This window comes from Megalobrama amblycephala, linkage group LG1, assembly GCF_018812025.1.
Source record: "Megalobrama amblycephala isolate DHTTF-2021 linkage group LG1, ASM1881202v1, whole genome shotgun sequence".
In the NCBI taxonomy this organism is placed as follows: domain Eukaryota; kingdom Metazoa; phylum Chordata; class Actinopteri; order Cypriniformes; family Xenocyprididae; genus Megalobrama; species Megalobrama amblycephala.
In genome coordinates, this window is record NC_063044.1 from 59233563 (window position 1) to 59260419 (window position 26857).

Genomic DNA, 26857 nt, shown 5'->3' on the forward strand with positions numbered 1-26857 from the left:
GGCATAATAAAAGTTCCTCTGCTCATGAAGCGTGTGTTGCGTTCGTCTCTCATTAACAATCGCTCCAGGGGCCTCGTTCAGCTCCCACAACACTCGGTCCTGCTCTGCTTCATACTACAGTAATGTTAATAATCGCATCCATGAACATGATTTCTGCCTGAGTACTATCCCGATTCATTTCCACCGTCTGTGAGGTGGAGACCACATGTCCCAAGATTCTGCATTCAAACTTGGCGTCATCAAGCTACACCTTTGTTTTGAATAGGCGACCTCTAGCGGACGAAACACTACATATTATAATAATAAGTTTTATTCATATAGCCCTTTTCAGGGCTCAAGGACACTTGCACATATTGCACCTTTAAGCTTTCTTAATCTACATTATGCTCTCCTTGGGAATGATTTAAAAAAAATATCGTATCTTTTACCACTTATGTGCGGACGATACTCAAATTTATGTACCTTTGAGGCGGAATAGTAATGACTCAGAGGCAACACTTCTTAAATGTCTGGAGGAAGTAAAAACGTGGATGGACGATAATCTTGTCCAATTAAATGAAAGGAAAACAGAAATGATCATCTTTGGCCATACAGTTTGTAATAAGACTGTAAAGGATAACTTAGGACCTTATAGTACAGGGTCAAGTAAAAATTTGGGAGTCATTTTTGATTCCTCGCTGAAGTTTGATAAACAGATAAAACTGTGGTTTGGAACTGCTTTTTTTTTTAATCTTAGGACAATAGCCAAATGCTGCTGCAAGAATGCTTATTAATGCCATTTTACTGTTATCCTCACCAGTGCAATATAGGATTCAACAGAAGATTTTGATATATGTTTTTAAAGCAGTTTACAGAACTGCTCCAGAATACTTACAGTAGTTGAGCTTATTAATCCTTATAATTTCAATGTAATGCTAAGATCCTCAAATAAGCTCCTGTTAACTATTTCCCGAGTACATCTTAAATTTAAGGGTGATTGTGCTTTTGATGTCGCTGGTCCGAGGAACAACCTGCCCTTTGTTGTTAGATCTTCCCCAACTTTAAATATCTTTAAGTATGAGCTCAAGTCTCACCTGGTCTCTCTCACATTTTAATTCATTCTTTTAATGGTTGTTGTATTCTTTATTTTATTGTTTTGTTTTATTATTAATGTACAGGACTTTGGAGCTACTGTGTAGCCTGGAAGGTGCTTTATAAATAAATAAATGCAAATACATTATTGAGAAAGTTGAAACAATTAAAGTTCAAATTTTTGTACACCGTATTTATAGTACATTATTTTGTGTAATTAGACGGTTATTTATAAAGCATTATTTTTACACACTGATCCACAACCAATCCATTTTAATTAGGCCCAGATTAGATCAGATTTTGTTGTTTTATTAAGAGTGTTTTTTAACAAAATGCATAGAATTAAAACAGTTGCACTAGTGAAAATGAGGTAATGAGGTAATGAGGTTAATAACAGTGACCTCAAAATTACAGTGAACAATTCAAAAGATATTTCAAGTTCTGCTGGTTGCTGTATGTCCCATATTGGACTTACTTAAATGTAAGAAAAAGGCCCTCATCCCAAATCTTTCTTTTAACCATCCTCACACACATGTCCTGAGAGATGCACAAAAAACAAAAAACAAACAAACAAAAAAAATCACAGTATGTCTATAATTCCTGCCTGATCATACACTGTATATTACAATATTTTACACACTTTGTCTATATTCTTATAAGAATCATTCTTTTGTCCTATATTTGGTCACCAAACCGATCCTTGTAAATCCCTGCATCTATCCTTTGTTTATACAGTCATGTGAAAAAGTTAGGACACCCTATTGAATTCCATGGTTTTCTGTACCAGGGCATAATAAAAAAATAATCTGGTCCTTGGTAGGTCTTAAAATTTGGAAAATAAAACCTCAGATGAACAACACTTGACATATTACACCGTGTCATTATTTATTTAGCAAACATAAAGACAAAATGGAAAAGCCATGGGTGACAAACTTAGGATACCCTTACTGTTAACATAGGAATTAAGAGGTTTGATCACCTCTATAAAAGCTGAAGCTCTGCTGTTTGAGCATCTGGAGCCTTCAGGTGTGTATTAACACAACACAATGCCAAGGAGGAAAGACATCAGCAATGATCTTAGAGAAGCAATTTTTGCTGCCATCAATCTGAGAAAGATTACAAGGTCATTTCCAAACAATTTGAAGTCCATCATCATTCTACAGTGAGGAAGATTATTCACAAGTGGAAGACATTCAAAACAGACACCAGTCTTCCCATGAGTGGACGTCCCAGCAAATTCACCCCAAGATCAGACAATATAATGCTGAGAGAAATTGCAGACAACCCAAAAACTACACCTCAGACTCTACAGGCCTCAGTTAATATGTTAAATGATAAAGTTCAAGACAGTACAATTAGAAAAAAACGGGACAAGTATGGCATGTTTGGAAGGATTGACAGGAGAAAGCCTCTTCTCTCTAACAAAACATGGCTTAGGATTGCAAAGCTGCTTCTGAACAAACCACAAAACTTCTGCAACAAAGTCCTTTGGACAGATGAGACCAAACTGGAGATGGCCATAATGCACAGTGCCAAGTTTGGTGAAAACTAAACACAACATACCAGAACAAACACCTCATACCAAAAGTCAAGCATGCTGGTGGAGGGGTGATGATTTTGGGCTTGTTTTGTAGTAATGGGCCCTGAGCATCTCACAGTCATTGAGTCGACCATGAACTCCTCTGTATAACAAAGTTTTCTAGAGTGAAATATGAGGCCATCCATCCGACAGCTAAGTCTTGGCCAAAACTGGGTCATGCAACTGGACAATGATCTGAAGATCACCAGCAAATCTACAACAGAATGGCTGAAAAAGAAATGGCCCAGTCAAGTCCAGACCTCATCCTGACTGTGGCAAGAGCTGTGCATTAACAAATGCCCAGAAACCTCAATAAACTGAAGCAACGTTGTAAAGAAGAGTGAGCCAATATTCCTCCAGAATGATGTGAGAGACTGATAAAGTCATACAGAAAATGATTACTTCAAGTTATTGCAGCTACAAGTGGATCTACAGGCAATTGAAACATAGGGTGTCCTTTGTCACCCATGGTTTTTCCATCTTGGCTTTATTTTTGCTAAATAAATAATGACATGTTGTGACATGTTGCTGTTCATTTGACGTTTTATTTAGCTAATTTTAAGACCTGCCAAAGCACTAGATCCATGGAATTCAATAGGGTGTCCTAACTTTTTCACATGACTGTACTTCATCACTCCTCCACTGACCCTTCTCAAGCACATCTGTTTAGTCTCCAGACGATGAGGCCACCCAGCAGTACTCCGCTGATGAAGAGGACCCCAGAGGAGAGGGAGATGAGGCTGGATGAGGAACCAAAATCTCGCTCAAAGGAGTAATGAGCCAAGGAAGCGATACTATTGATCTGAAGGTATTCAAAAGAGTTAAATCAATAACTTTTACAGATGTGTCTTATCAATTCTGTGTTAAAGGGATAGTTCACCCAAACATGAAAATTATCCCATTATTTACTCACCCTCAGGCCATCCTAGGTGTATATGACTATCTTCTTTCAGACAAACACAATCAGAGATATATTTAAAAAATATCCGTAGTCCTCCAAGGTTTATAATGGTTGTGAATGGGGGGGGGGGGGGGGGCGTTTTGAAGGCAAAAATAATGCTTCCATCCATAAAAAAAGTAATACATACGACTCTAGGGGGTTAATAAAGGCCTTCTGAAGCAAAGTGATGCGTTTTTGTAAGAAAAATATCCATATTTAAAACTTTATAGATTCAAATAACTAGCTTCCGGTGGACGACCATATGCAGAATATGAAAGTCGATTTGCAGCGGAAGAGTATCTTTGACCTGACGCACAACGTAATGACAAACACGGAGGCGGCAGAGGATAGAGCAAAACAAATCACCGGTCACGGATTATAAGTCTAAAATGATGATTTTTAAAGAGAAATGTTGGAGGATTTTGATATAAGAGAAGAGGAGCTTAAATTTGTTACACAGCCCTGTTTGTTTGAACCGTGATAGGTGTCTGAGCTTACAACAGTCCCACATCCTGCGTCACACATCACGTCAGAGGATTACTCATTTGGCGCAAATCGACTTGCGCATTCTGCGTACGGTCGTCCACTAGAAGCTAGTTATTTCAATTTAACACATTTTTAAAAAATTTCTTACAAAAACCCATCGCTTTACTTCAGAAGGCCTTTATTAACCCCCTAGAGTCATATGGATTACTTTTTTTTTAAGGGATGGATGCATTATTTTTGTCTTCAAAACACGACCCCCCCCCCCCCCCCCCCCTTCACAACCATTATAAACTTTGGAGGACTAAGGATATTTTAAAATATATATCTCTGATTGTGTTGTTCTGAAAGACAGGATGGCTTGAGGGTGAGTAAATCATGGGATAATTTTCATTTTTGGGTGAACTATCCCTTTAATACAAGTGTTGTCATGTTTAGCAAATCGTACCCATCCTCCTCTATTGGAGATCCAGTTCAGTAAGTTGTCCTTGAAGTAATCCAGTGTCCAAGACACAATTCCTGAGACATAATCAGCAAGAATCTGTTTACGTGAAACAAAAAAATAACAGCTGGTCACAAAACTTGAGCACTTTTGGCACTGAAACACACAAATGACGGTATAGGTAAAGAAAGCACTGTATAGACCTACCTTTGCAATTTATTTTCCAACAACACAGATCAGAGTAACAATTTTCCCCCATGTGATGTCATCAACAAACACTTTGTCTACAAGCATCTGGAAACTCTGTCTGTTCGCCACTCGTGCAAACCCATCGACCATGCTAAAATTAAATACATAATCGATAAAAAACAAACCTGCTCTTTCATTTATTCTAGAAGCCCATTTTGCGCTTCCATTGAAAATAATAATTTAAAAAAACTGTAGTTGCAATTTTCATTTGTGACTTTATATTTCAAAAGTGCCACTTTAGTTAAAGGATTAGTTCACTTTCAAATTAAAATTTTCCTGATAATTTACTCACCCCCATGTCATCCAAGATGTTCATGTCCTTCTTTCTTCAGTTGAAAAGAAATTAAGGTTTTTGATGAAAACATTCCAGGATTATTCTCTTTATAGTGGACTTCAATGGCCTCCAAACGGTTGAAGGTCAAAATTACAGTTTCAGTGCAGCTTCAAAGGGCTTTAAACGATACCAGACGAGGAATAAGAGTCTTATCTAGCAAAACCATCGGTCATTTTCGAAAAAAAAATACAACTGTATATGCTTTATATAAACAAATGATTGCCTTCCAAGTGGTTCCACCAAAACCGCACTTTCATATTCTTCAAAAAGCTTATGCTGTATGTCCTACGCCTTCCTTATTCTACTTACGGAAAAAAATAAACTGGTGCTGTGTTCATTCCGTAAGTAGAATAGGGAAGGCGTAGGACATACAATGTAAGCGTTTTGAAGAATACGAAAGTGCAGTTTTGGTGGAACCACTTGGAAGGCAATCATTTGTGTTTATAAAGCATATATATTTACATTTTTTTTTCGAAAATGACCGATGGTTTCACTCTTATTCCTCGTCTGGTATCGTTTAAAGCCCTTTGAAGCTGCACTGAAACTGTAATTTTGACCTTCAACTATCTGGAGTCCACTGAAGTCCACTATAAGGAGAATAATCCTGGAATGTTTTCATCAAAAACCTTAATTTCTTTTCGACTGAAGAAAGAAAGACATGAACATCCTGGATGACATGGGGGTGAGTAAATTATCAGGAAAATGTTATTTGAAAGTGAACTAATCCTTTAATAGCAACTCATTTCCAACAACTTTATTTCTTAAACTATCTCACATTAATTCTAATATTTTTTTTTAAAAAAATTGACTTCCATAATTATTACATACAGTAATATGCTCGTATACCAAAAAAGACCTTTCGATACTAACTCATTGAATTTTGGCTCCCGATCGAGAGAGTCGCCGATGTCTCTGATGAGTTCAGCCATCTGATCCAGGAGCTGCTCCTTCTCCAAACTCATTGGCTGATGTTCAGGAAGAGAAGGTGCGCCACATGTTCCCGCCCTCTGTACCTGGTCTTTCACTGATCTGAAAACATGAATATGCAAGCATCGTTGATTTGAATGAAAAACGAAACTAGGCTACCTGATAATGTGATATCATCATACTTTATTCAATGCTTAAAATGAATGCCATTAAAAATGCCACAACGAATAGGCCTACATATGAATCTAGGTAGGTTATGTATTTGTAATATTTTCACTATTAAACTCTTTAAATATTCATTTTAAATATATAGGCCTAGCTACAAGTATGCTATTTATTTATAGGCTATTTATAAAGTTATATGCTCAATATTAAACAAATAGGTCGATATAGCCTAGTCTACAAGCCAATATGAAAATTATAGCTATGTATGTGTGTGAAACTTACCGAAGTACGAGATTGTTTGAAAACACGTAATCTAAAAGATACAAAAGTAAATGTAACTGGGTTCCATGTTAGCTCACGTTAATAAATAAACAAAAGCCGGTTTGTTAACGTCTGAATACCTGATGCCATGAGCGCTTCTTTTTCCTATCTTCCTCTTTGGTCCTGTACGATTGGTTTACTAAACATAACGCAAACTTCTAACTGGTTTAGTACGTCTTTATGTCTTAATCATTAAAGGCAGGGTAGGCAAAAAAATGTATAAAAAACTTTTTTTCAAAATTTGTTTAAACTTTATTTATATATCAATACATAATTAAAATGTAAGTACTCTGAAAAAGAAAGTATAAAAATCGAGTGTCTGTAGACCTCTCACGACTGTTTTAAAGACAGCTCATTATTTCCATTCACTCCACCCCCTCCCTTCTGGGCTCCTTCCAAAGCCACGCCCCCAAAACGCATGAACGTGTGACTCCGACCACTGAGCTGGAAGACGCATTATTTACCTGAGACGAGCGGAGAGGAAGGAGCACAGTGCATGTAGTGACATCATGTCAGTATCACATGTAATAAAAATAACTTTAAACTTATGAAGATAAACAAACAAGATGTATTTTAGTACTCACTATCAAGCTAGCATATTGATATTGGTAAAGTTTAAAATATATATTTTTTGATTCGCTAACGAGCTATCTATAAGGCAAAGCTAAAAACAGGTTGCATGATACACGTTTTCCATTACCATCATTTACACTGTGATGAAGATGAATTTCGTGTAAGATTCATAACATATACGTTGTTCTACAGATCAACAGAGTAACATACACTCAAATATCAACTCACAACTGCATTGCAGACACAAAATAATAACACACACATACAACAAAGTGTGTACGACACACACAGATACAAGATAAAGACATCAGTAAACATAGGTAGAGAATATAAAAACAAAACAAAGGCGAAAAAAAAACGTGCAGGTAAACTTACAGGTGAACATGGTAAAAGAGTTAGACAGAGGGTAAAATTATGCACAATTCAACACTATAGCTATCATTATTTATCGTCTCTACTACGGCTCGCTAAGTAATGTTATGTTAGTTATATTACGCAGCTACGTGTGCTAATGACACATGCTTCATGAAAAAATAAACAAAAAAATATGTATGATCAAAATACAAAAAGAAAGATTTACCTGTCCAGCAGAAATAAAGCCATCAAGGAGTCACTTTTCAGCCCCTTGAGTTCCCTCAGTTCTCGCCATCGCTGGAAAGCCACGCCGATATTAACTCGCGTTTTATTTCTTTGTTTATCCAAAGACTTTTTGTTCATTGCCTTTTCTTGTACTGTTACTGTCTTCCTTTTTTTGCCTGGTTTGCCTTCACTAACTGCATAGGCCGATACTGTGAATTTAGCTTGCTGTTTCTCTGCCATTGTTTTGGTATTCCTAGGATCCATGCCTCTTGGATTCCCCAAATCAAACGTGCGCGCGCAAGTGGGCAGGTCATGTGTGGCAAAAGGGTGGTTGCCATGGTTGCGAGAGAGTGACAGCCGCCTAAGCCAATCCTATGTTTCGTCCCGGATGGAAATAATGAGCTGTGTTTAATACAGATTAAACGGTCTAGAGTCACTCGATTTTTATACTCTTTTTATCAGAGTTCTTACATTTTAATTATGCATGTATATATATAGAAAGTTTAAACAAATTTGGAACAAAATTTCTTACCTACCCTGCCTTTAATACTGTTAGAAAATTGCCGTCAGTTCCGCATCTTCACTGCTAGCGTCACACTGTGCTGAAAATAAAAGCGAAACAAATGCTGTTTGCTACATTTCCTTTTATATTTCATCCTCAAACTACTCCATTCACAAGACACAACAATGTAGCTCAGAAAAATGTGCGTAGCATATACACGGGGTTAGTACACAATTAGTCCAGTTATCAATCACATCTTCTGTTAAGGCAAAATCACTTAGTTCTCTCTCTCTCTCTCTCTCTCTGTGTGTGTGTTTTCGACATATCAGGACACAAATTTGTATAATGACATGTAATATATGTCATATTACAAGGAGAGGGTGATAATTATGAGGACATTACCCCATGTCCCCATTTTTCAAAAGGCTTATAAATCATACAGAATGAGTTTTTGTGAGAAATTAAAAATGTGAAAGAAACTTGAGACACATTTTTAATATATATGCCCCCCATGTTATGTTGCTGGTCAATTTGACCCATTTTGATTTTTTGGTTGACCTAAATGCTGGTTAACCTATGTTTTTTTCTTGACATTTTGTGACTTTTTCTCATTTAGGGTCATGAACATGCATGCAAAGTTTCAGCATGCTGATATGTTTTCACATACACACACAAAATTACTGTTGTTACGTTCGTGGGTCAATTCGACCCGCATATTTTAATGTTCTAGGGCAACTGTACAGACCCAAAATAATACGATTTTTTTTATTTTTTTTTATGTTTGTTTTTAACTATCCTTGTGAAAAAAAATAGCATTTACCACTTATTTCAATACTGAAAAATATTTTGTCAGCCACATATGGTAAAAAAAGAGCTATCTATAGGCCTACTATCTAACCTATGTTGTTCTTCTTGAAATTTTGTGACTTTTTCTCATTTAGGGTCATGAACATACATGCATGCAAAGTTTCAACACACTGATGTGTTGTGAAATGTGCATACAGAAATTTTATACAATCTTACTGTTCGTGGGTCAATTTGACCCATATAGACAGCCATTCAAAAGCAACTACAGACCCAAAATATAAAACACTACTGTGTTGTTTATCAGAGCTTTTCAACTCTAGTACTGAAGTGCTAGTCTTGCTGAATTTAACAACTTTTTATTTTCAAAGTTTGTGAAAATATAAAGTTGTTTTACATGTTAATCGTCTTTCCCACTTTTTGAACATAGACATGAAAATGACTTGAAAAATTGTAAAAGTAAAGTTTTCAAAAAAGTTATAGAAGTTTACTTTTATGACAATTTAAAATATAAAAATATAATTTTTTATATTTTATATAAAATATGTATTTTAAAAAACATGTTAAACTCTAAAACTTAAAGAAAATAAAAGTTCTGTGCTAAATTTTAGGTTGATATCTCAAAAGAACTTGGTTAAGATTTTTTTGTGCACAGTACCAAACTTTTTCACTAGATGACATCCAGACTCCACCGGTGACTACATAATGACTCTTCGATTTCTATATGGTTTGTGTGGTTTGAACCATATAGTTCCATAATTTTCATAATATATATGAAGTAGACTTCCTATTCAGAAGAGGTTTGGGCTGTTATGTTAATATTTGATTTGAATTCAATCTCTAAAACGCATATAAATAAAACATACAGAAAGAATCGGCGTTATAGTTTGGCACCACATCACAAATGAAGAATCTATCGCTATTTATCTTGCTCTGTCATTTCTTTTGAAAATCAGTCACCAAATATGAAAACTAGAGTCTGAAAGCTTTCAAATGATAGTTTGTCAAGATTACGTTAGGTTTAGACTAAGATATTATAAATGTGTAATTGCAAATGTCCCACAAGAGGGGAAGGAGGGGGGGCAGTCTTAAAAAAATAGCGGTTAAAAACATTTTTATAAATCATAAACCATTTATAAATTAGACCTGGACCATAACTAGTGTACACAATAATCGAACAGAGCACGAGAATGTTAAAATTACGTTAGTTTCCTGTGACGGGTGGGTTTAGGTATAGTGTAGTGAAGAGCCATATATAGTGACTTATAGTCAAGATTTTTTCAAACATATATGATTTTTAAGATGTTGTCTTTGTGTAGTAATATAAAGGGATTTATTCAGTAAATGTTCTTCCATCGTAGTTTTTTGTGCACATTATTAGAAGTTATGCGCATCTTGATGTTTCCATCCAGCGTTTTTATGCAATATCTCAAAATTCACATAAAAATTCATGGAAACATAGCTAGTGACTGAACCCTTATGTGACAGGAATACATACATTTTCAGAAATTAGGAATTTCAATCACTTTCAAAGGTCAGTATTACAGTATTGTACAAGGGAGTGATCAAAATACATCATAGAAAACCACTATTGTATGTCATATGACAATTATTAATAAAAAACTTCGGCTCAGTTCTTATCCCTGTACAATCTGTCCCAATCCTGAACAAATACCTTTCTTTAACTCAGTTTCTTTTTTTACAAAATAGTATAAATACATATAAAATAAAGGCAGAATACAATAAAAAGGGGCAAATTACAAAATCATAATGCAGATCAGTTTATGTCATTGCTGCATAGTTTCAAGTTTTTGGACATGATACTTCTGTTGATGTATCTCCATTCTCTCTCTTAGCTTTTTTGAAGTTTCGAGATGATGAAGCCACCTAACAATAAGCCACAGGTGAAGGAAAACATGGCTCCAAAATAGGGGAAATATTTTCTTAGTGAAGAACCAGAAAATTGCTCAAAGGAGAAACAGGCCAATGCAGGGATACTGTGCATCTGTATTACGGGGTACAAAAATGTGATATTGTGACCCATCTTCTAAAGATGAAGATTAAAACAAAAGTCAAATGCTTCTTTATATTCCAGTATTTGAAACAATAATGTAATAAATGTTTCTTACCCATCCTCCCACTTTGCGAATCCATTCCAACAGATTTCTCCTAAAGTAATCCAGACATAAGGTCAGAATATCTGACACAATTCTGGGTAAGTGTGCGAGGACCATCTATTGAGAGCAAACAGGAGCTTAGATGTTACAAATTTACTATACAATTACCAACATAAAGATGCATGTCTACAAACAACAGATATATTAACATAATTTTTTAAAAAGACAATAGAAACATGCAGGATCTAACTAATCCAATACCTTTGCAGACAGTTTTCCGACTGAATAGAACAGCACTATAATTCTCCCCCAGTTGATCTGGTCATCTGTGAAAACCTTTTCCACAAGTTTCCAGAAACTGCTTTTGTCAGCCACTTTTACTAAACCATCAATCATGCTGAGAGTTTAAAAGAACAGAAAGAGAAACCAGGTGTTTTAAAAACCGGTATAGACAACAACACTGATGTTCACTTAAGATAGGCAAAGATTCAAATCTCAGACTGACTCGTTAAATGCTTGATCCTGATCGAGCCTATCACCAATCACTTTAATGGTCTCTGCCAACTGTTGAACAAGCATCTGGTCCTGGCTGTTGCTTATTGGTTGATCTTCGGGAAGGGCCGGTGGGGCTGCATTTCCTTCAGCTGCCACTCTCATCACCTCATGTCTTACCACCCTGAAAGAGTTAACTGCATGAGTCAAATGTTTAGAGGTACTATTACAGGGGAAAGCATTATGATCTGACAGAAATATGTTTCAGTTTGCTAGAAGTTGAGTCCTAAATTACAGTTTAGTGTCCATTTTTTAAATAAGTGGGTCTCAAGGTCAAAATAATGAATAAAAAAATGTTACAGGCAATATTATCTATATTGAATGTATTTATAAAATCTAAATACTAAAAAAAAAGTTTTAAAAAAATGTAATTAAAGCTGCAGTCCGTAACTTTTTTTGGTTAAAAATAATCAAAAATCAATTTTTGAGCAAGTACATAACCAGCCAGTGTTCAAAATGATCTAATTATCTTGTCTAGATTCACAACAGTATGCTTGTAATAATGTTTTATAATAAGAGCGTCATGGCGGATTTCCGCAGGAAATTTGAGCATGCAGCAGTTCCTCTGTGCGTCATTACGTCACGTCCATAAACAGAAAGGAAGGAGTCCATCCAGGCTAGTCAGTTATATCATGTGAGGATGCTGCCGGTAGCGGATCATTTATAGCCTTTTCTCACAGCAGCTGAAATAATTAAACATATCATTTTGATGGCGGATTGTAATCCAGAAAGTTCCAAATGACAATCATCAATGACAACTGGAGATTCCCCCGTAGTCAAAAAGCAAAAGATTTTGGACTGTGGAGTGGCTACAGAAATTTAAAACTACAGGTAACGCTAATGTACACATAGTCATAGTAATGCTGATGTTGTTAACATTAACGATTTGAGAACAAAGTATAACAGTAATAATAATTTGCACGGTTTGGCATGATCCGAGCTAAGCGATCGTTAGATTTAATCATCTTTGGCAGCGTGATTTATTGTAGACCTGATGCCTTTTTCCTCAGTTGGTCAGAACAAAAGTGGCAGAAATGTTACTTACGTGTTCAGATGATATTTTCCAGTGAAAATTCTTATACTGGTCATACTTTCAAGTTCAGTATCCACACTTGTGCGGTGACCTACAGCAAGCATTAGATTCATCCGCGCTGACGAGCTGTGCCGAGGCACAACGCACATACAGATAACTGTTCCGCATATGATTGCAATTGCAGGTTTCAAACAAGAGATAGCGACAAAGAGGAAAAATCGCGGACTGCAGCTTTAAGAAAATATTTCATTTTGTCCCTATCAACTCTGTTACTAACCCTGAACAACAATAACTTACGACCAGCACCACATGATGTTAGTTTCTTCTGTGATATTTAGAGCACATTACTGTTCTCTTTACACAGCCGATTTATGGCTGTTCTGAAGCGGGTCTGTACCTGCTCAGAATTCAGTGTAAAGACGCAATGCCGTGTTAAAGAAGACATAAAATACGCCGGGTCTGACCCACCTCAGCCCCTAGTATCAAAGGCGAGTCTGATACTGTTCTGGTTCAGTGTAAATGAACGCGAAATATAGCTGCTCTAAACTGCGTCATTGTCATGACAACCAAAATCACTCCAGTCAGCTCAGGCGGCGCGAGATTCAAGAAGCAGGAGACGAAACATATAACTTAGGGCAAATAATAAAAAATAATGTCTTCCAACAAGGGGCATTGAAGTAAAAGAGTCCTGTACTCACATCGTGAAGCAAAACCACCAAAATAACAGCAGAGAATCGTCGTGTGTCATCAATTGGCTTTCGCCGTTTGTAATCTTCCCATGAAGAAACTGTAAGATCAACGCGCTGCTACATTTTTCTCAGATAAGGTAAATGCTTAACACAATCGGCGTCACTGTGGTTGTGTACTGTTACATTATATTCCAAAAATCATCTCCTTGAGAACGATATTTCACCCACACACGACGGTCTATCTGGTGATCTGCTGCTGCCTGATACACGCAAATGCTAGCATCATTTGTTGTTTCTGTCTCTTTGAAAAAAAAAAAAAAAATGTTCGACCTCTTTTAATCCTGTTGTGAACTACCCGGTGTAATAATGTATAATTTTTTGTTACATCGTTCAATTTTTATTATGACAAACATCAAAGCGTAAGATATAGCACGCAGTTTACTACTTTAAATTTTCGTATTTTTTTATTTCGAGTTATATTTCATTGTTTATTATTTAATTATTTTTAAATTAATTTTGTTAAGTTTTGAAATACTTATGTTCAAAGCATTGTTTCCCGCCATTTTAATTCCTGTGTAAATGCATTCATGCCGCTTCAGAGGAGCATTAAACAGTCTGTGTAAATGCACATTTTTGTGATTTTATGCCGCTTCAGAGTTGGTTTCTGTGCCGCTTTTTCTGTGTAAAGATGCCTTTGTTTAGTTCAATATTTTATCTACAATAACCTGTTATCAAGGAGTATATTAATTGACCGTCAACTATGGTAATTACGGTTTACAATATTTTTATGATTTCATAATACAAGGTTGGCCAGACAAGGTCTGCCTTTTAAAATGATGTCAAAATGGGGAAACTGTCAATTATGTTGCCTGACAATTAAGTTGCCACGTAGAACCAATTCCTGGATTATATAGTTGTCATTAGAGAGAGAGAGAGAGAGATAAAGGTCACGGTTACTTGTGTTTGTATGTTTTTTACATTCAAGTAATTCTAAGAATTCTAAAATGCTGCTTCTATTCTTTCAAGGTATAATTTATATCCAAATGTTGGGGTTTTGTATAACATCTCTAAATTCGGCTGCTATAAAACAGGGATTTATAAAATACTACCTATTTAATGAATGTAACCATTAGTGGAAACATTAAGTTTATAATAAAGTAAAAACGCGACAAACAAATCATAAGTTTACGAAGTGACACATACCTGATTAGGAGAGCTTCTCCAATCTGATCATCTGTAGATCGAAGAGAAACATTAGTAACAAACATCTAGCATCGCTTGAAGAGCACAAACACACAGTCACTTACCCTGCGAGACTTCGCAAGCCATATTAGTAAAATATATCTATATTATTGCTGTTGTTTAGTTTTCTCAGTTAATGTTTTCGACTGGATGTAGCTCTTGGGGAATCCCACTCTATTTCAGGACAGGACTTTTCGAAACTTTTGACTTGTGGAAATGAGGAGCTTAACAACTGCCTCATTTCGAAGACTACGCCCTCCAGAGGCCTCTTTTGTCGGATACACTGCTAACGTGACTAGATGGCAACTATGGACGCCTTCCTGAGCTTTAAAAAAATATGACTTATTATTATTTATTTATTTTTCATCTTTCTTTAGTTTTATATGTTGTTTACAAGCCATGCACTTAGTCTTTGTTAGTATTTTTGTAAATGATGAGTTCCTCTCTTGTCCAATAGTATGATTAGGAGGGGTTTAGTTTGACTTAGACCACAACCAGTGTTGCCATGTCCACGTACTATCAGCGTTTTTGGGATCGTCTGTTTATAAAGTTTTTCAGTGTAGTCTTATTTAATCTATGCGTTTTATGTTTTCTATGGTGATCCATTTAGACTAAATCGAAAAAAAAAAACCTTGTTTCGCTCATTTTCACGTTTTGGGGCACTTGTTATGGCAGACCATTTTGCTTGATTCTTTTGTGCAATCTGGCAACACAATGCAACCCAGGAAGAGATTCCAGCGTGGACGTGAGAAGTCACGTTGAATATTCTTTTGAAATAGTGAGACTTCTTTAACATTTACGTGTTTTTTGCGATCGAGATTTTGTTGTCATTAGTACAGCTCTGCACACTTCTACATCTGATTGCGGTGATAAAATCACTGCACGCTCAGTATTCTTATTTTATTTGAATTGGCATATTTTTCAGAAGTCAGTAACAATTTTTATTTCTTTAGTTTTAATTTGTTATGGCAGGTATTTCTACAAAGACTGTGCACGAAATCTTTCAGACTATGGAGTATGGATCATCCAGCAGCAGCACTGCAACTGCACAGGTAAAGCGCTGTCTCGTCGGGGGGGATTATCTTTGTATCTTAAATGGGCAACTTTTTATTACTTAAATCATAACAGCATGCTTCCACCTTTTCACCTAATGTGAAAATGATTTACATGTGACGACTACAGGATGCATATGACAGCTCACGAGAAAAGCATGTGATGCTGGTGGTCCTCTTGATGTAAATTTGAATTAAAAACGATACTATGCGGATTGTCCTTCTTAATGCATGTCTCTAAAGAGGAATACTTTACCTAAAAAAGAAAATTCATTAATTTATTCATCCGCAACATCCAAATCCACGTGACTCTTATGAAAAACACAAAAATGAGATGTTAGGTAGAAGGTTACGAACTGACGGATACCATTCACTTCCATTGCATCTTTTTGCCTTACAATGAAAGGTGACTGAGACTGTCAATGTTTAAGCCTTTTATCACCCTTTATAAAAAGACAAATAAAAGTCATAAAGGTTAAAACAACATTAATATAAGTTAGTTCATTTATTTTTGGGTAAAACTATCCCTTTAAATACTGTGAGCAAAGTTCAAAACTGTTAACTGTTCATGTATTTTGTGAGAGCCATATGTTCTGTGAATGATCTACTGCAACCTTCACCCTGTTTTCACAAAGCCAATCTATTGGTTCTCTCAAAGAGGTGGAACACACCAACTACAGTTTATTTATTTAAATCAAACATGGTTGTAGCTTGAAGCATAAATTATCTGAGAAATTAGAATTTTCAACAAAAGTTGAACCTAATTCTCATGTGTATAGTGTTATAATTTCTTTCTCATTTATGAGAGATGTGCATTCCACTTAAACAAATAAGGAAAATGTCATTCTCTCCCTCAGTCCTGGCTGGAGAAGCACTCTCGCAGTCTTGGCTTCTTCATTGATGGAAAATTTTCCAGCCCTGCAGACAGGCAAACCCAGGATGTGACTGATTCCAAAGGTGAACAATATTTGAACTTTTCCTCAAGTTCTTATCTGTTATCCAATCTTCTTTGCAATGAAAAGATAACTTCTCCTGCCCTCCTCGTCTCTCTCTTTACAACAGGGGTGGTCTGCAGCACTGTTTGTGCTAAAGATGAGGATGTTGCGTCTGCTGCCTCCTCTGCAGCTGGAGGCTTCAAAACCTGGAGTGAACTGAGCTGTTACCAAAGAGCCAAAGTGTTTCTCAAGTACTAGATCTTTTCTCAAAATAATGTCATAAATTAACCTATCACAATAATTGCAAGCTTAACATTGTTAATAATATATGTTTGCGCCCCAGGCTGGCCAGTGTTCTGCAAAGACACAGTCAGTGTGTATCTGAGCTGTGTGAGCTCTCTCAGTCTTCCACCTCTCCTGCGGCGCTCATTAGACTGGCCCAATACTACGCCAGCTGGGCTCAACTACGAGACACACTCATGCCTGAGTGGACCCCGCAAGGTACGTGCGTGTTTAATAATTTATATGAATCTGAGAGACAGAACTCATATTAAAAAGAGAGAAAATGTGTAATTGACTTGTGAGAAAATAAGCAGGAAGCATGATGGTGAGTCTGATGTCATGCTTTGCTTTCTCCACAAGGTGTCGTGGCTGTGGTAGTTTCAGATGACTGCTCTGTATATTTTCTTCTGCTCAAAGTTTTACCAGCCCTATCTATGGGTGAGTCTTTCTCCTAAAACAGACACTTTCATGTCTTGAAGTTTCACTCATGTCAGTTCCACTCTTCCATAGTGAATAAAGGGACATAAAAAAGACAGTCCTGACCTAAAACCTGATTTTAAATAACTTAAGGAAAAATAAAATCGACCTAGGTTCTCTGAACACAGTACACAGTATTCAAAAGTGTGAAATATTTGAGCATACATGTCATTTCCTGGCTCAGCCAGTGGTAAACTGGAATTTTGGCTATTCTTTTAGTTGCACTGAAAAATTACATGTTTCACATTTAAAGGTAATACTACTAATTATAAATGTTTTTTCCTTTTGTTCTTGACCTTAGTATTGAAAGTGTTTTGAACATCGGCAATGTAAAATTTTGTGTTCTTAGACATTTTTCATAATTTTCATTTTCATAATTCATGATTTAGAATGGCATAGTTCATTAGGAGGAGTTGTTGCTCGTAAATGTAAGCAGTTAATTATCCTATCTGAATAAGAGGTGATGGTGCAAACCAAACTGAGGGCCAACTATTATTTATTTGCCATCTATATTTATGTCCCTAGGCAATGCTGTAATTGTAGTGCCTGGCAAGAGTACCACTCTTCCTGCCCTTCTGTTGGCTCAGCTGTTTATGGAGGCTGGAATCCCTGCTGGAGTGTTGAATGTGGTGACAGGCAGTGAAGCATCTCTGGCTGCCAAAGTGGCTCAAAATCCACAAGTGAACTACCTGACCTATAGTGGATGCAAACAGACCGGAGAAGCTGTGGCTAAAGCAACGGCTGGCTGGGGAGTACCCATGACTCTCTCTCTCACACACAACTCTGTGTGCCCTTTTATCATCTTTGATTCGGCAGACCTCGACAGTGCTGTGGATGGAGTGATAGAGCTGGCCTTTAAGAAGAAGAGAGATGTAAGAAGAAACAAAATACATCTATTTTAATATTTCACAGTATTACTGTTTTTTTCTGTATTTTTGATCCAATAAATACAGCTGTGGAGAGCATAATAGACTTCTTTCAAAAACATTTTAAAACTATTAAACTGTAAAACTATTCCAATATATAACCGGTTTCCAAGGTTTTCAGCAGCATAGAAAATATGAAAATAAATAATATATGGTGTTTATATATGTGTTATTTAATATTTAATGTGTACTATTTATTTATTTATTTTAGTGGCTATTTTCAAAAGTAAACCCAGTTGACAGTGCTCCTGTCTTACCGCCATGGTCCACTGGGGGTGCTCACAGATCGAAAACCACTGCAGAAGAGCCATGTATAGAACATTTTGTTAATTTTGTAGAAAATATATAATATTTATCTCTTTGCCTGCTTCTCTCTTTCTCTTCTCCAGTTCCATTGGGTGCTCTTTGTGCAGGAATCAGTGATGGACAGTGTTGTGGCCAGGCTCAAGTTGAGAATGGCCGGGATGAAATGTGTTTCTCTTGTCACTGAAACTGACAGGAAACTTATAGATGTTGTTGTTCAGGAGGCACAGCAGCAGGGGGCAACAGTGTGTGGTTTTTTAATTTAAATGTCACCAAAAGAAATATTTGAGCACAGATTGTTACAGCATTTACTGGACAAATGCTTTCATCTTTTTTTTTTCTTATTATTATTTTTCCATATTTTAGCTGATCCAGCCATGTTCTCCTCCTTCTACTGGTGGTCTCTACCCCCCTACTGTACTATGTGGTCTGGCTCCCTCCTGTGAGTCTGTGATTTCACCTCCTCCAGGCCCTGTGCTGCCTCTCATATCCTTCAGGAGCTCTGCTGAGGGAGTTACACTTGGTGAGGATGAAATTAAATGAAAAAGAACAGATTTATATGAAGGATATTGTCTATATATATATATAATCTCACACACACACACACACACATGGTTTTCGTGGGTCTTAAAAATGCCTTTAAAAGTCTTAATTTGACCTTAAAAATGACTTAAATGCAGAGAGTGTTAAATTCATTATCATGGCATTAAATTACGGCCCTATGATTTCCGTGATGCAGAAAATAGGTACGGATGTGCTTTTTGACTTATACAATTTATTTAACCATTAAAGCAGTAAAACTAAAACAAAAAATAAATAAAACAGATGCAAAATTAAATTGCATGCACTGCTAAAACAACAACAAAAAAAGATCTTCCTCAGGATTTTTGTTTTCCAGTACAAATATGTAAACAACCTTAAAGGTGCTAAAGAGGATGTTTTGTTTTATACATTTTTGCAATATTACTTAACAACTGCAGATTATGAGTTACCTGCGGTGAGTCCGACATAATGAATCCACTAACACGACACAGCGAATGCCGGTGGTAAACACTCGTGTTCCAATACTCGTGCACGAGTTTTGGGAAGCGTTCCCTCGAAATGAGCTGTGAAGGAGGGGGGTGTTCTTACGCATGCGCTCATTTCAAAAACTCAGTAACAGTCTTTGGTTTCTCAGTCGACGAAAACATCCTCTATAGCACCTTTAAATCAAGATACATTTACTTGACTGCCTTGAAGTCTTGTTTTCTGAGAAATTGAACAAAATTTGCTTCAAACTTCAAAAGTGTTGCTAATACAACTCATTGTGTGCTTCCTAGACATTTACATTTAGAAAACATATTGACATGTTACGTTCCCTTAACTTTATTCCTTAAATTTTCTTCAATGGTCTTAAAATGTCTTAAATTTACCTTCATAAAACCTGCAGAAACCTGTTTCTGTTGAACATTTTGTTTACTGTGATTGTGTAGGAAATCACAGTCCTCATGGTCAGGCTGCCTCCATCTGGACTGAAGATTTGACTTTGGCTTTGGAGTCTGCGAAGAGGTGCATGCCTGGTCACATATGTCTGTTGTCCTGATCTCATTTTGATCTTCGATCTTTATCTGTTTTTCTCTCACACCCTCATTTTTTTATTTTTCCATAGTCTGTACTTGGGGTCGGTGTGGGTGAACTGTCATTCTGTAATGGATCCCGCACTGCCTCTATGCGGACGCAGGGAGAGCGGGAACTGCACCGATGGAGGCAGAGAGGTATATAATAAAAATGACAAGAAGTGACATTTCATGTGCTGAGAATGAGCTTCAGTGGTGTGTAGGCCTTTGTTTCTGTTCTTTTGGTTTTCTGTACTATTTTTCTGATTGGCTGTATGGTTTTGGTTGGTGTCTGATTCAGAATGTCTGACTCTGTGATTTCTGTTCCTCTATAGGGGCTGTATCAGTTCCTTCGGCCATCTCTTTCACCCTCCCTCCCTCGCTCCAGTCCCAGCTCTATTAACTATGCTGCTTTTGGCTCTGCGGAATCCAAATTCATGATACCTGAAGGTTTTGATCCTTCCAGGTGGGTGTATTGTGGCTCATAGTTTAAAGGTGAACTGAGAAATGAATATAAGTTTAGTAGATAATGTCATAAACCTTTAAATACAAACAGACCTGTTCCAGCTGGTATAAACATCTAAATGATTAAAGGTCAATCCTCGCCAGTATTTCAGTTTTATTGAGTTTAGATTTTAGCACTAACACCTCATCTCTATAGGGTCATTCCGTGTCAACTCAACCAGAGGTCCCTGGCTAAAATATTAGCTCTTTTTTTCTGGTGAAAAAAATACATAAATAAAGACAAAATATTAAAATACCATGAATGAATATTTACTGAGTGATCCACCATTTTGTAAATACTGTAGGTTTATTTATTTATTTATTTTGTACAGAGATTGGTAGATCTGTTAGTAATATCTATTGACTTTAGCAACCCTTGTTGCTTTATGTGCCGATGGTGACCGTTTAAAAAATGGCAAAAGGCACTTTTTGTGTTTTGTGTGCCTCAAGTGTTAAAGACATCTTAATATCCTTTTAGATTCTGTATCTTAAACTTTTTGAAATCTTAATTTTTATTTATTTTTAATCACGCTTAAAAATAAAGTTTCCAAATGAGGGTTTTTGCTGTGGTTTCACAGAAGAACACTTTTTGGGTTCCCCAAAGAATCTTTCAGCGAACCATTTTTTCCTAGTGTGAAGGAAGATTTAATCATCTAAAGAACCTTTTTTCATCATATAGAACCTTTTGTGCAATATAAAGATTCCATGGATGTCAAAGGTTCTCCATGAAACTATTGATGCCAATAAAGAACTTTATTTTTAAGAGTGTATATGGTTCAGTATCAGAGATATGGGCTCGGTGCGGCTCCATGCTGAGTTCCGTGCACACACCATCCACGTGCAGCCAGAGTTTAGTGTCCGCACGAACTGCATAAGAGATTTGGGTGCTCAAAAAAGGTCCATCTGTACTCACAGTCAGTAGAGTATGCTTTGAAGGGCTTGCATGCTCAACTGTGCATGAGACAGAGCAGAATGTGGAAAATGAAGTGTATCTGAGCCTTTACCTGGGAAAGTTTATGAAATTTGGGTGATTTGACACCAAATGACCCTGTACCAAAATTTTAATATTTTTCAAGATTGTCTTGTTACTGTTACTGACAATACCAGCAGCAGATTGTGTGGGACTTTCCACTCACCTCTCTATTTGAAAATGAATTGTGACGCTGCTGGAAACATTTTCTGAGCAGCTTCCTGTACTATAGGTTATTATACTTCCTCACACTTCACTTACTACCTGCACCTTAGAAATGTAATAAATGGTCTGTCATTAAAAAAAACTCTCTTCACCTGCTAGAAGCCAAAAATAGAGGCAGAAGGAAAGATGATGATAACAGTATAGGTCAAGTAAATCAAATCACAAAATAAAATGCACCCAGCCTTCGATTCTTTTTCCATTGATATTAATGAATGTGCAACCTTTATAAATGTTGAAAAACACGCTGTACTAAGACGTAGAGGTGATTTGATTATGGGGTGTCATGCTAAATGACCACTACTGGTAAACTCAAACCTCCTGTTGTCTTCTTCTATGACCCATTTCTCTCTCTTTATTTCTCCCTCTCTCACAGTGTCCCTCGCTTTTACTCACAGTTAGTGGGCGGTCAGTTGCGCAAAGCTGACTCGGGCTGTAGCAGGTCAGTGTTGGCCCCTGGGGGCGCTGTTCTTGCTCACTGTCCAGATGGAGGCAGAAAGGATGTCCGGAATGCAGTAGAGGCCGCCGTTAAAGTCCAACCTGGGTAAGAGCATATGGAAAAGTTCCTGTCGGTTTGAAAATAAAACATATGGACCAGTTTTGGTAGCCAACCTTTTTTTGATGGAAAATATTGACAGAACTATTGTGATGAACTGCTGTCATTGCAGGTGGATAAAGAAGAGCCCTGCTACACGCTCTCAGTCCCTTTATTCACTTGCCGCCAGCCTGGATAAGAGGAGGCGGGACATGGCTACATCAATCCAAACTCAAACCGGCATCTCATTTGAAGAGGCAGAGAAAGAGGTGGAGCTTAGCATCTCCAGGCTCTCTGACTGGGCTGCACGTTGTGATAAAGAACAGGGTGGAACTCCAGTAAGAGCATACAGTGTTGGAATGATTATTCAATTAACCAGAGATTTAATTTGCCTGCTTTTTTTAAATTACGTGTCCATCTTATTAAAGTTCCCGCCCCAGTCTGGCTCTGCCCTGTCAACTCCTGAGGCTTTAGGAGTGCTGGGAGTGATTCTCCCCAGCTCTAAACCACTGCTCTCTTTGGTGTCTCTGCTGGGGGCAGCTGTTGCCATGGGGAATGCTGTTGTCATGGTGCCAAGTGAAAAATACCCTCTTCCAGCTCTTGAATTTATACAGGTTTGCTACATTTTTTATATAAATAATTACTTGCCCTCATGTCATTCCAATCCCGAAAGACATTCGTTCATCTTCAGAACACGTATGAAGATCTTTTTGATGTAATCTGAGTGATTTCTGTCCTTTCATTGACAGCTACGCAACTATAAATTTGATGCTTCAAAAAGTTCATAAAGAGATCGTAAAACTAATCCATATGAACTGAGCAGTTTAGTCCAAATTTTCTGAAAAAACTAGATCACTTTAAATGATGAACAGGTTTAATTTAGACTTTTACGCACATATAAACATTCATCAACTCACACATCAGTTGTGATAAACGGAAGCTCAAGCATGTTTGCTTGACAGAGAACAAATGAGGTTCATTCTCGTATGTTATGCTGCACATTTAAAACTTCTGCAAGAGGTTTGTTCTCACGAGTCAAGCTTGTTCGGTTGAGCTTCTGTTTATGTTCACTGATCTGTTTATATGTGAATAAAAGCCTAAATTAAATCTGTTCATCATATAAAGTGATGGTGTCTCTTCAGAATATTTTGACTAAACTGCTCAATCCATATGGATTAGTTTTTTGGGTGAACTAACCCTTTAAAGAGGGTGATGGATTTGTAGCATGAAAGTAGATCGGTTTAATACAAAGGAGTTAGATCGTTCAGGGTTTTATAGGTAAGAAGCAGTAATTTATCAATAAGCACATTTTTATATATGTATATTTATTTATGGCAGCAGGAGACACTTCACACTCCTCAGGATGCCTCCATTAATGTTCAGTTTTCAGAATAAATCTCCACATTTTAATTCTTTATGTTTGTAATGGGTTCAACTTTTCTTTTTCTTTTTTTGCTCAAAGGTCCTGCAGGCCTCTGATATCCCTGCTGGTCTGGTCAGTATAATAACAGGGGGCAGGGATCAACTGACCCAAGCACTTGCCAACCACAGTGTTATTCAAAGCATTTGGTATTGGGGAAGTAAAGAGGTGAGGGGATTTTTTTTTTTTTTTTCCACTCTTAAAATGGGTCAAGTAGACATTGAAATATAGAAAAGACTGAGTATTTGACCTTGGCAGAGACATGATATTGCAAAGATGGTGAGCTCCATAATTAGGGCCCGAGCACTGATGGTGTGAGGACCCTATTGGAATTGCTCAGCCAATTATTCTTCTTCTCCAAAATTAATCGCATTTTTGAGGGCCTAAACGTTCTCAAAAACTCATGAAACTTTGCACACGTGTCAGAAGTGGTGAACATTTACATCTGATATGGGTTTCAGAATTAGGTGTGGCAAAATGGCTCGATAGCGCCACCAACAAAATTTCAAATAAGCGCCCTTCGTGCTACGTTTCACGTACAGTTATGAAATTCGGTAGACAGATGTAACAGCCCAATACCTACAAAAAAGCCCCTGGGTGCAAAGTTTGTAAACCCAACAGGAAGTGAGATATTTTGAATTTTCTCTACAAAATTTTGGCAGTTTTTGCCATTTCCACATGTTGTACTTTAACGAACTCCTCCTAGAGCTTTAATCAGATCAACATCATATTTGGTCAGTGTAATCTAAAGGCCTTTGAGACGTTAAATTGCGAAGATCTAGAGTTTCCGCTGAAGGGCGTGTCCATGGCGGCCTGGCAAAGTTCGATGTTTCACCATGAAACAGGAAGTTGTTGTAACTCGGACATACAATGTCTGATCTGCCCCCTATTGGAATTGCTCAGCCAATTATTCTTCTTCTCCAAAATGAATCGCATTTTAGAGGGCCTAAACGTTCTCAAAAACTCATGAAACTTTGCACACGTGTCAGAAGTGGTGAACATTTACATCTGATATGGGTTTCAGAATTAGGTGTGGCAAAATGGCTCGATAGCGCCACCAACAAAATTTCAATTAAGCGCCCTTCGTGCTACGTTTCACGTACAGTTATGAAATTCGGTAGACAGATGTAACAGCCCAATACCTACAAAAAAGCCCCTGGGTGCAAAGTTTGTAAACCCAACAGGAAGTGAGATATTTTGAATTTTCTCTACAAAATTTTGGCAGTTTTTTCCATTTCCACATGTTGTACTTTAACGAACTCCTCCTAGAGCTTTAATCGGATCAACATCATATTTGGTCAGTCTAATCTAAAGGCCTTTGAGACGTTAAATTGCGAAGATCTAGAGTTTTCGCTGAAGGACGTGTTTGTGGCGGCCTGGCAAAGTTCGATGTTTCGCCATGAAACAGGAAGTTGTTGTAACTCGGACATACAATGTCTGATCTGCCCCAAACTTCAAATGTTTTATTAGAGTCCTGACCTGAAGACATCTATATGACAATATTCAGTTAGCTATAGCGCCACCTGTTGGCAGCAGGAAGTGTGGCACTTTTACATGATTTTGCCATAATTCTCCTGTATTTACTCGCTTACATGCATGTCGCCCACTGTTCGCTGTTTTCCTGAGGCCAACGGGTGGAGGTGAGCCCGGGTGCGAGGGCCCTTTCATCGCTGCTTGCAGCTTTAATTTCTTTTCTTTTCTATAGAATTGTATAAGCATACATGCTATTTTGACTGCTTTGAACGTGGGAAGATGTTCTGTCAGCACTGGTCTTATTGGAACTTCTCTTTTTAGGGCTGTCAGTTTCTTCAATACTCCTGTATTAGTCCCCTTAAACGATTGTGGCTACACTGTGAAGAGGAAGAGGAGAAGGAAGCAGGCCGAAACTGGGCCTGCTCAGATCCCTCTCTTCAAGAAGAGCTTTGGAGGAAGGCTGTGGTCTGGAAGAGTATATGGATCCCTACTGCATAAAAACACTTAGTTTTAGGAGGTGAGGGGGCAGTAGTACATTCTGTTAAGTTTTCACACAAGCCGTTTTGACAATAGAGAGTGACTGGGGATGTTACGAGAATGTTTCACTTTCACTAAATTACTTTTTTTGTTGTTTCCCATGATAGACAGTTGTATTCTAACAAATAAAGAACTGTGATAACTAGTCTAACTTGTTTATTTCAAAACCGTAATAATGGTTTGATGAGTAATCAGGTTTTTTTTTTACAATGTAAGAAATTTAAAAAATTTATTGTCATTACTGTACAAAACTAACAATTATTTGTTAAACACAATGTGCACTTACATATTGAAGTGAATTTCAGTTCCCTGTTGATATATGAGAGAGCGCTGGTATGGTTATTATATGGATATAGTTGCTTAAATGAAAACTGTAATTAAAAAGATGAAATCAGAAAACTGGTCTGGTATTTCTGTTACTCAGTGCTACTAAACTCAAAACTGAAATGAACACTACACATCCTGTCGAGTTCATTAAAGTTCCAAGCATAGTAACGTAATGCATAACAGGAAGTGAATGGAGAAATGCTGCTGAGTCACAGTGAGACAGCAGAATGCCACGTCTTGTGAGCGTATGTTTTTTTATTGCTGACACAAACTGAGGTCTCATATGCAATTTGATACTAAAATGCTTAGTCACTGTCACATGATAGATTACCTTTGTACCCTAAGGCAGTTAAATGGACAAAGACAAACAACTCCATATTATGGTTATTGGAAGACTGTCCCATATGACATTTATCATACCATGTAACAAACGCAGCACAGTAAATTCATCTGGGATATTTTTTGATTAGCATCATGTCGATGAAAATTACATTTTTAAGCCTTATTAAACTATTTTATTTCACTATTTTAACACAGATGTTTGATAATTTTGACCCAAGTGATCAAAGCCAAGTGTGGCAGGGGTTATTTCATCCTTTCCGTAAACAGTTTAAGGTTCAAACTTGAAATGTTTGTTGTGAAAATACAATGTGGCACAGATGCCAACTTGATCAAAAGCAAACAACATGCTTGAGTA

General features: G+C 37.1%; 2 protein-coding genes and 1 long non-coding RNA gene across 10 annotated transcripts; 1 reads left to right on the plus strand and 2 right to left on the minus strand.

The window, feature by feature from the left end:
- Positions 1 to 1359: 1359 nt before the first annotated feature.
- baxb (BCL2 associated X, apoptosis regulator b) lies at positions 1360 to 15037 on the minus strand. Of its 4 annotated transcripts, none has more exons than XM_048205251.1 (6): positions 14668 to 15037; positions 14564 to 14594; positions 11592 to 11762; positions 11348 to 11483; positions 11099 to 11203; positions 1360 to 3452 (listed from the first exon to the last, which is right to left on the minus strand). In XM_048205251.1, exons 1-6 carry the CDS (start codon positions 14687 to 14689, stop codon positions 3303 to 3305), a joined length of 615 nt encoding a protein of 204 aa, XP_048061208.1. In that variant the 5' UTR covers positions 14690 to 15037; the 3' UTR covers positions 1360 to 3302. The 4 variants fall into 4 exon arrangements, with proteins under 4 accessions (XP_048061208.1, XP_048061182.1, XP_048061200.1 ...); XM_048205225.1 differs by lacking the exon at positions 1360 to 3452 and adding an exon at positions 10280 to 11016 and having other exon boundaries at positions 14668 to 15036; XM_048205243.1 differs by lacking the exon at positions 1360 to 3452 and adding an exon at positions 10280 to 10974 and having other exon boundaries at positions 14668 to 15028.
- Positions 5754 to 6761, minus strand: LOC125277084. The gene is made up of 3 exons (XR_007186807.1): positions 6592 to 6761; positions 6473 to 6503; positions 5754 to 6127 (listed from the first exon to the last, which is right to left on the minus strand). It is a non-coding gene; the product is annotated as an uncharacterized LOC125277084 (long non-coding RNA).
- Positions 6226 to 26232, plus strand: aldh16a1 (aldehyde dehydrogenase 16 family, member A1). Of its 5 annotated transcripts, none has more exons than XM_048204875.1 (17): positions 6226 to 6274; positions 15575 to 15654; positions 16512 to 16611; positions 16717 to 16840; positions 16933 to 17090; positions 17232 to 17309; positions 17874 to 18220; positions 18664 to 18822; positions 18944 to 19100; positions 20050 to 20125; positions 20226 to 20331; positions 20508 to 20638; positions 22245 to 22412; positions 22537 to 22741; positions 22832 to 23017; positions 23866 to 23991; positions 25618 to 26232. In XM_048204875.1, the coding sequence occupies exons 1-17, from the start codon at positions 6229 to 6231 to the stop codon at positions 25792 to 25794; spliced, it is 2424 nt and encodes an 807-aa protein (XP_048060832.1). In that variant the 5' UTR covers positions 6226 to 6228; the 3' UTR covers positions 25795 to 26232. The 5 variants fall into 5 exon arrangements, with proteins under 5 accessions (XP_048060832.1, XP_048060868.1, XP_048060858.1 ...); XM_048204911.1 differs by lacking the exon at positions 6226 to 6274 and adding an exon at positions 13421 to 13497; XM_048204901.1 differs by lacking the exon at positions 6226 to 6274 and adding an exon at positions 13480 to 13497 and having other exon boundaries at positions 15556 to 15654.
- Positions 26233 to 26857: the final 625 nt, after the last annotated feature.

Bases quoted from the DNA above. Each gene is read 5' to 3' on its own strand.
- aldh16a1 (XM_048204875.1), top strand. From the start codon at position 6,229: ATGCCATTAAAAATGCCACAACGAATAGGCCTACATATGAATCTAG. The intron at 18,823-18,943 runs GTGTGTGGTTTT...TCCATATTTTAG, and splicing joins CACAGCAGCAGGGGGCAACA to CTGATCCAGCCATGTTCTCC. The intron at 23,992-25,617 runs GTGAGGGGATTT...TTCTCTTTTTAG, and splicing joins GGTATTGGGGAAGTAAAGAG to GGCTGTCAGTTTCTTCAATA.
- baxb (XM_048205225.1), bottom strand. From the start codon at position 14,689: ATGGCTTGCGAAGTCTCGCAGG. The intron at 14,595-14,667 runs GTAAGTGACTGT...TTCGATCTACAG, and splicing joins GGCTTGCGAAGTCTCGCAGG to ATGATCAGATTGGAGAAGCT. The intron at 11,763-14,563 runs GTATGTGTCACT...TAACTCTTTCAG, and splicing joins GGAGAAGCTCTCCTAATCAG to GGTGGTAAGACATGAGGTGA.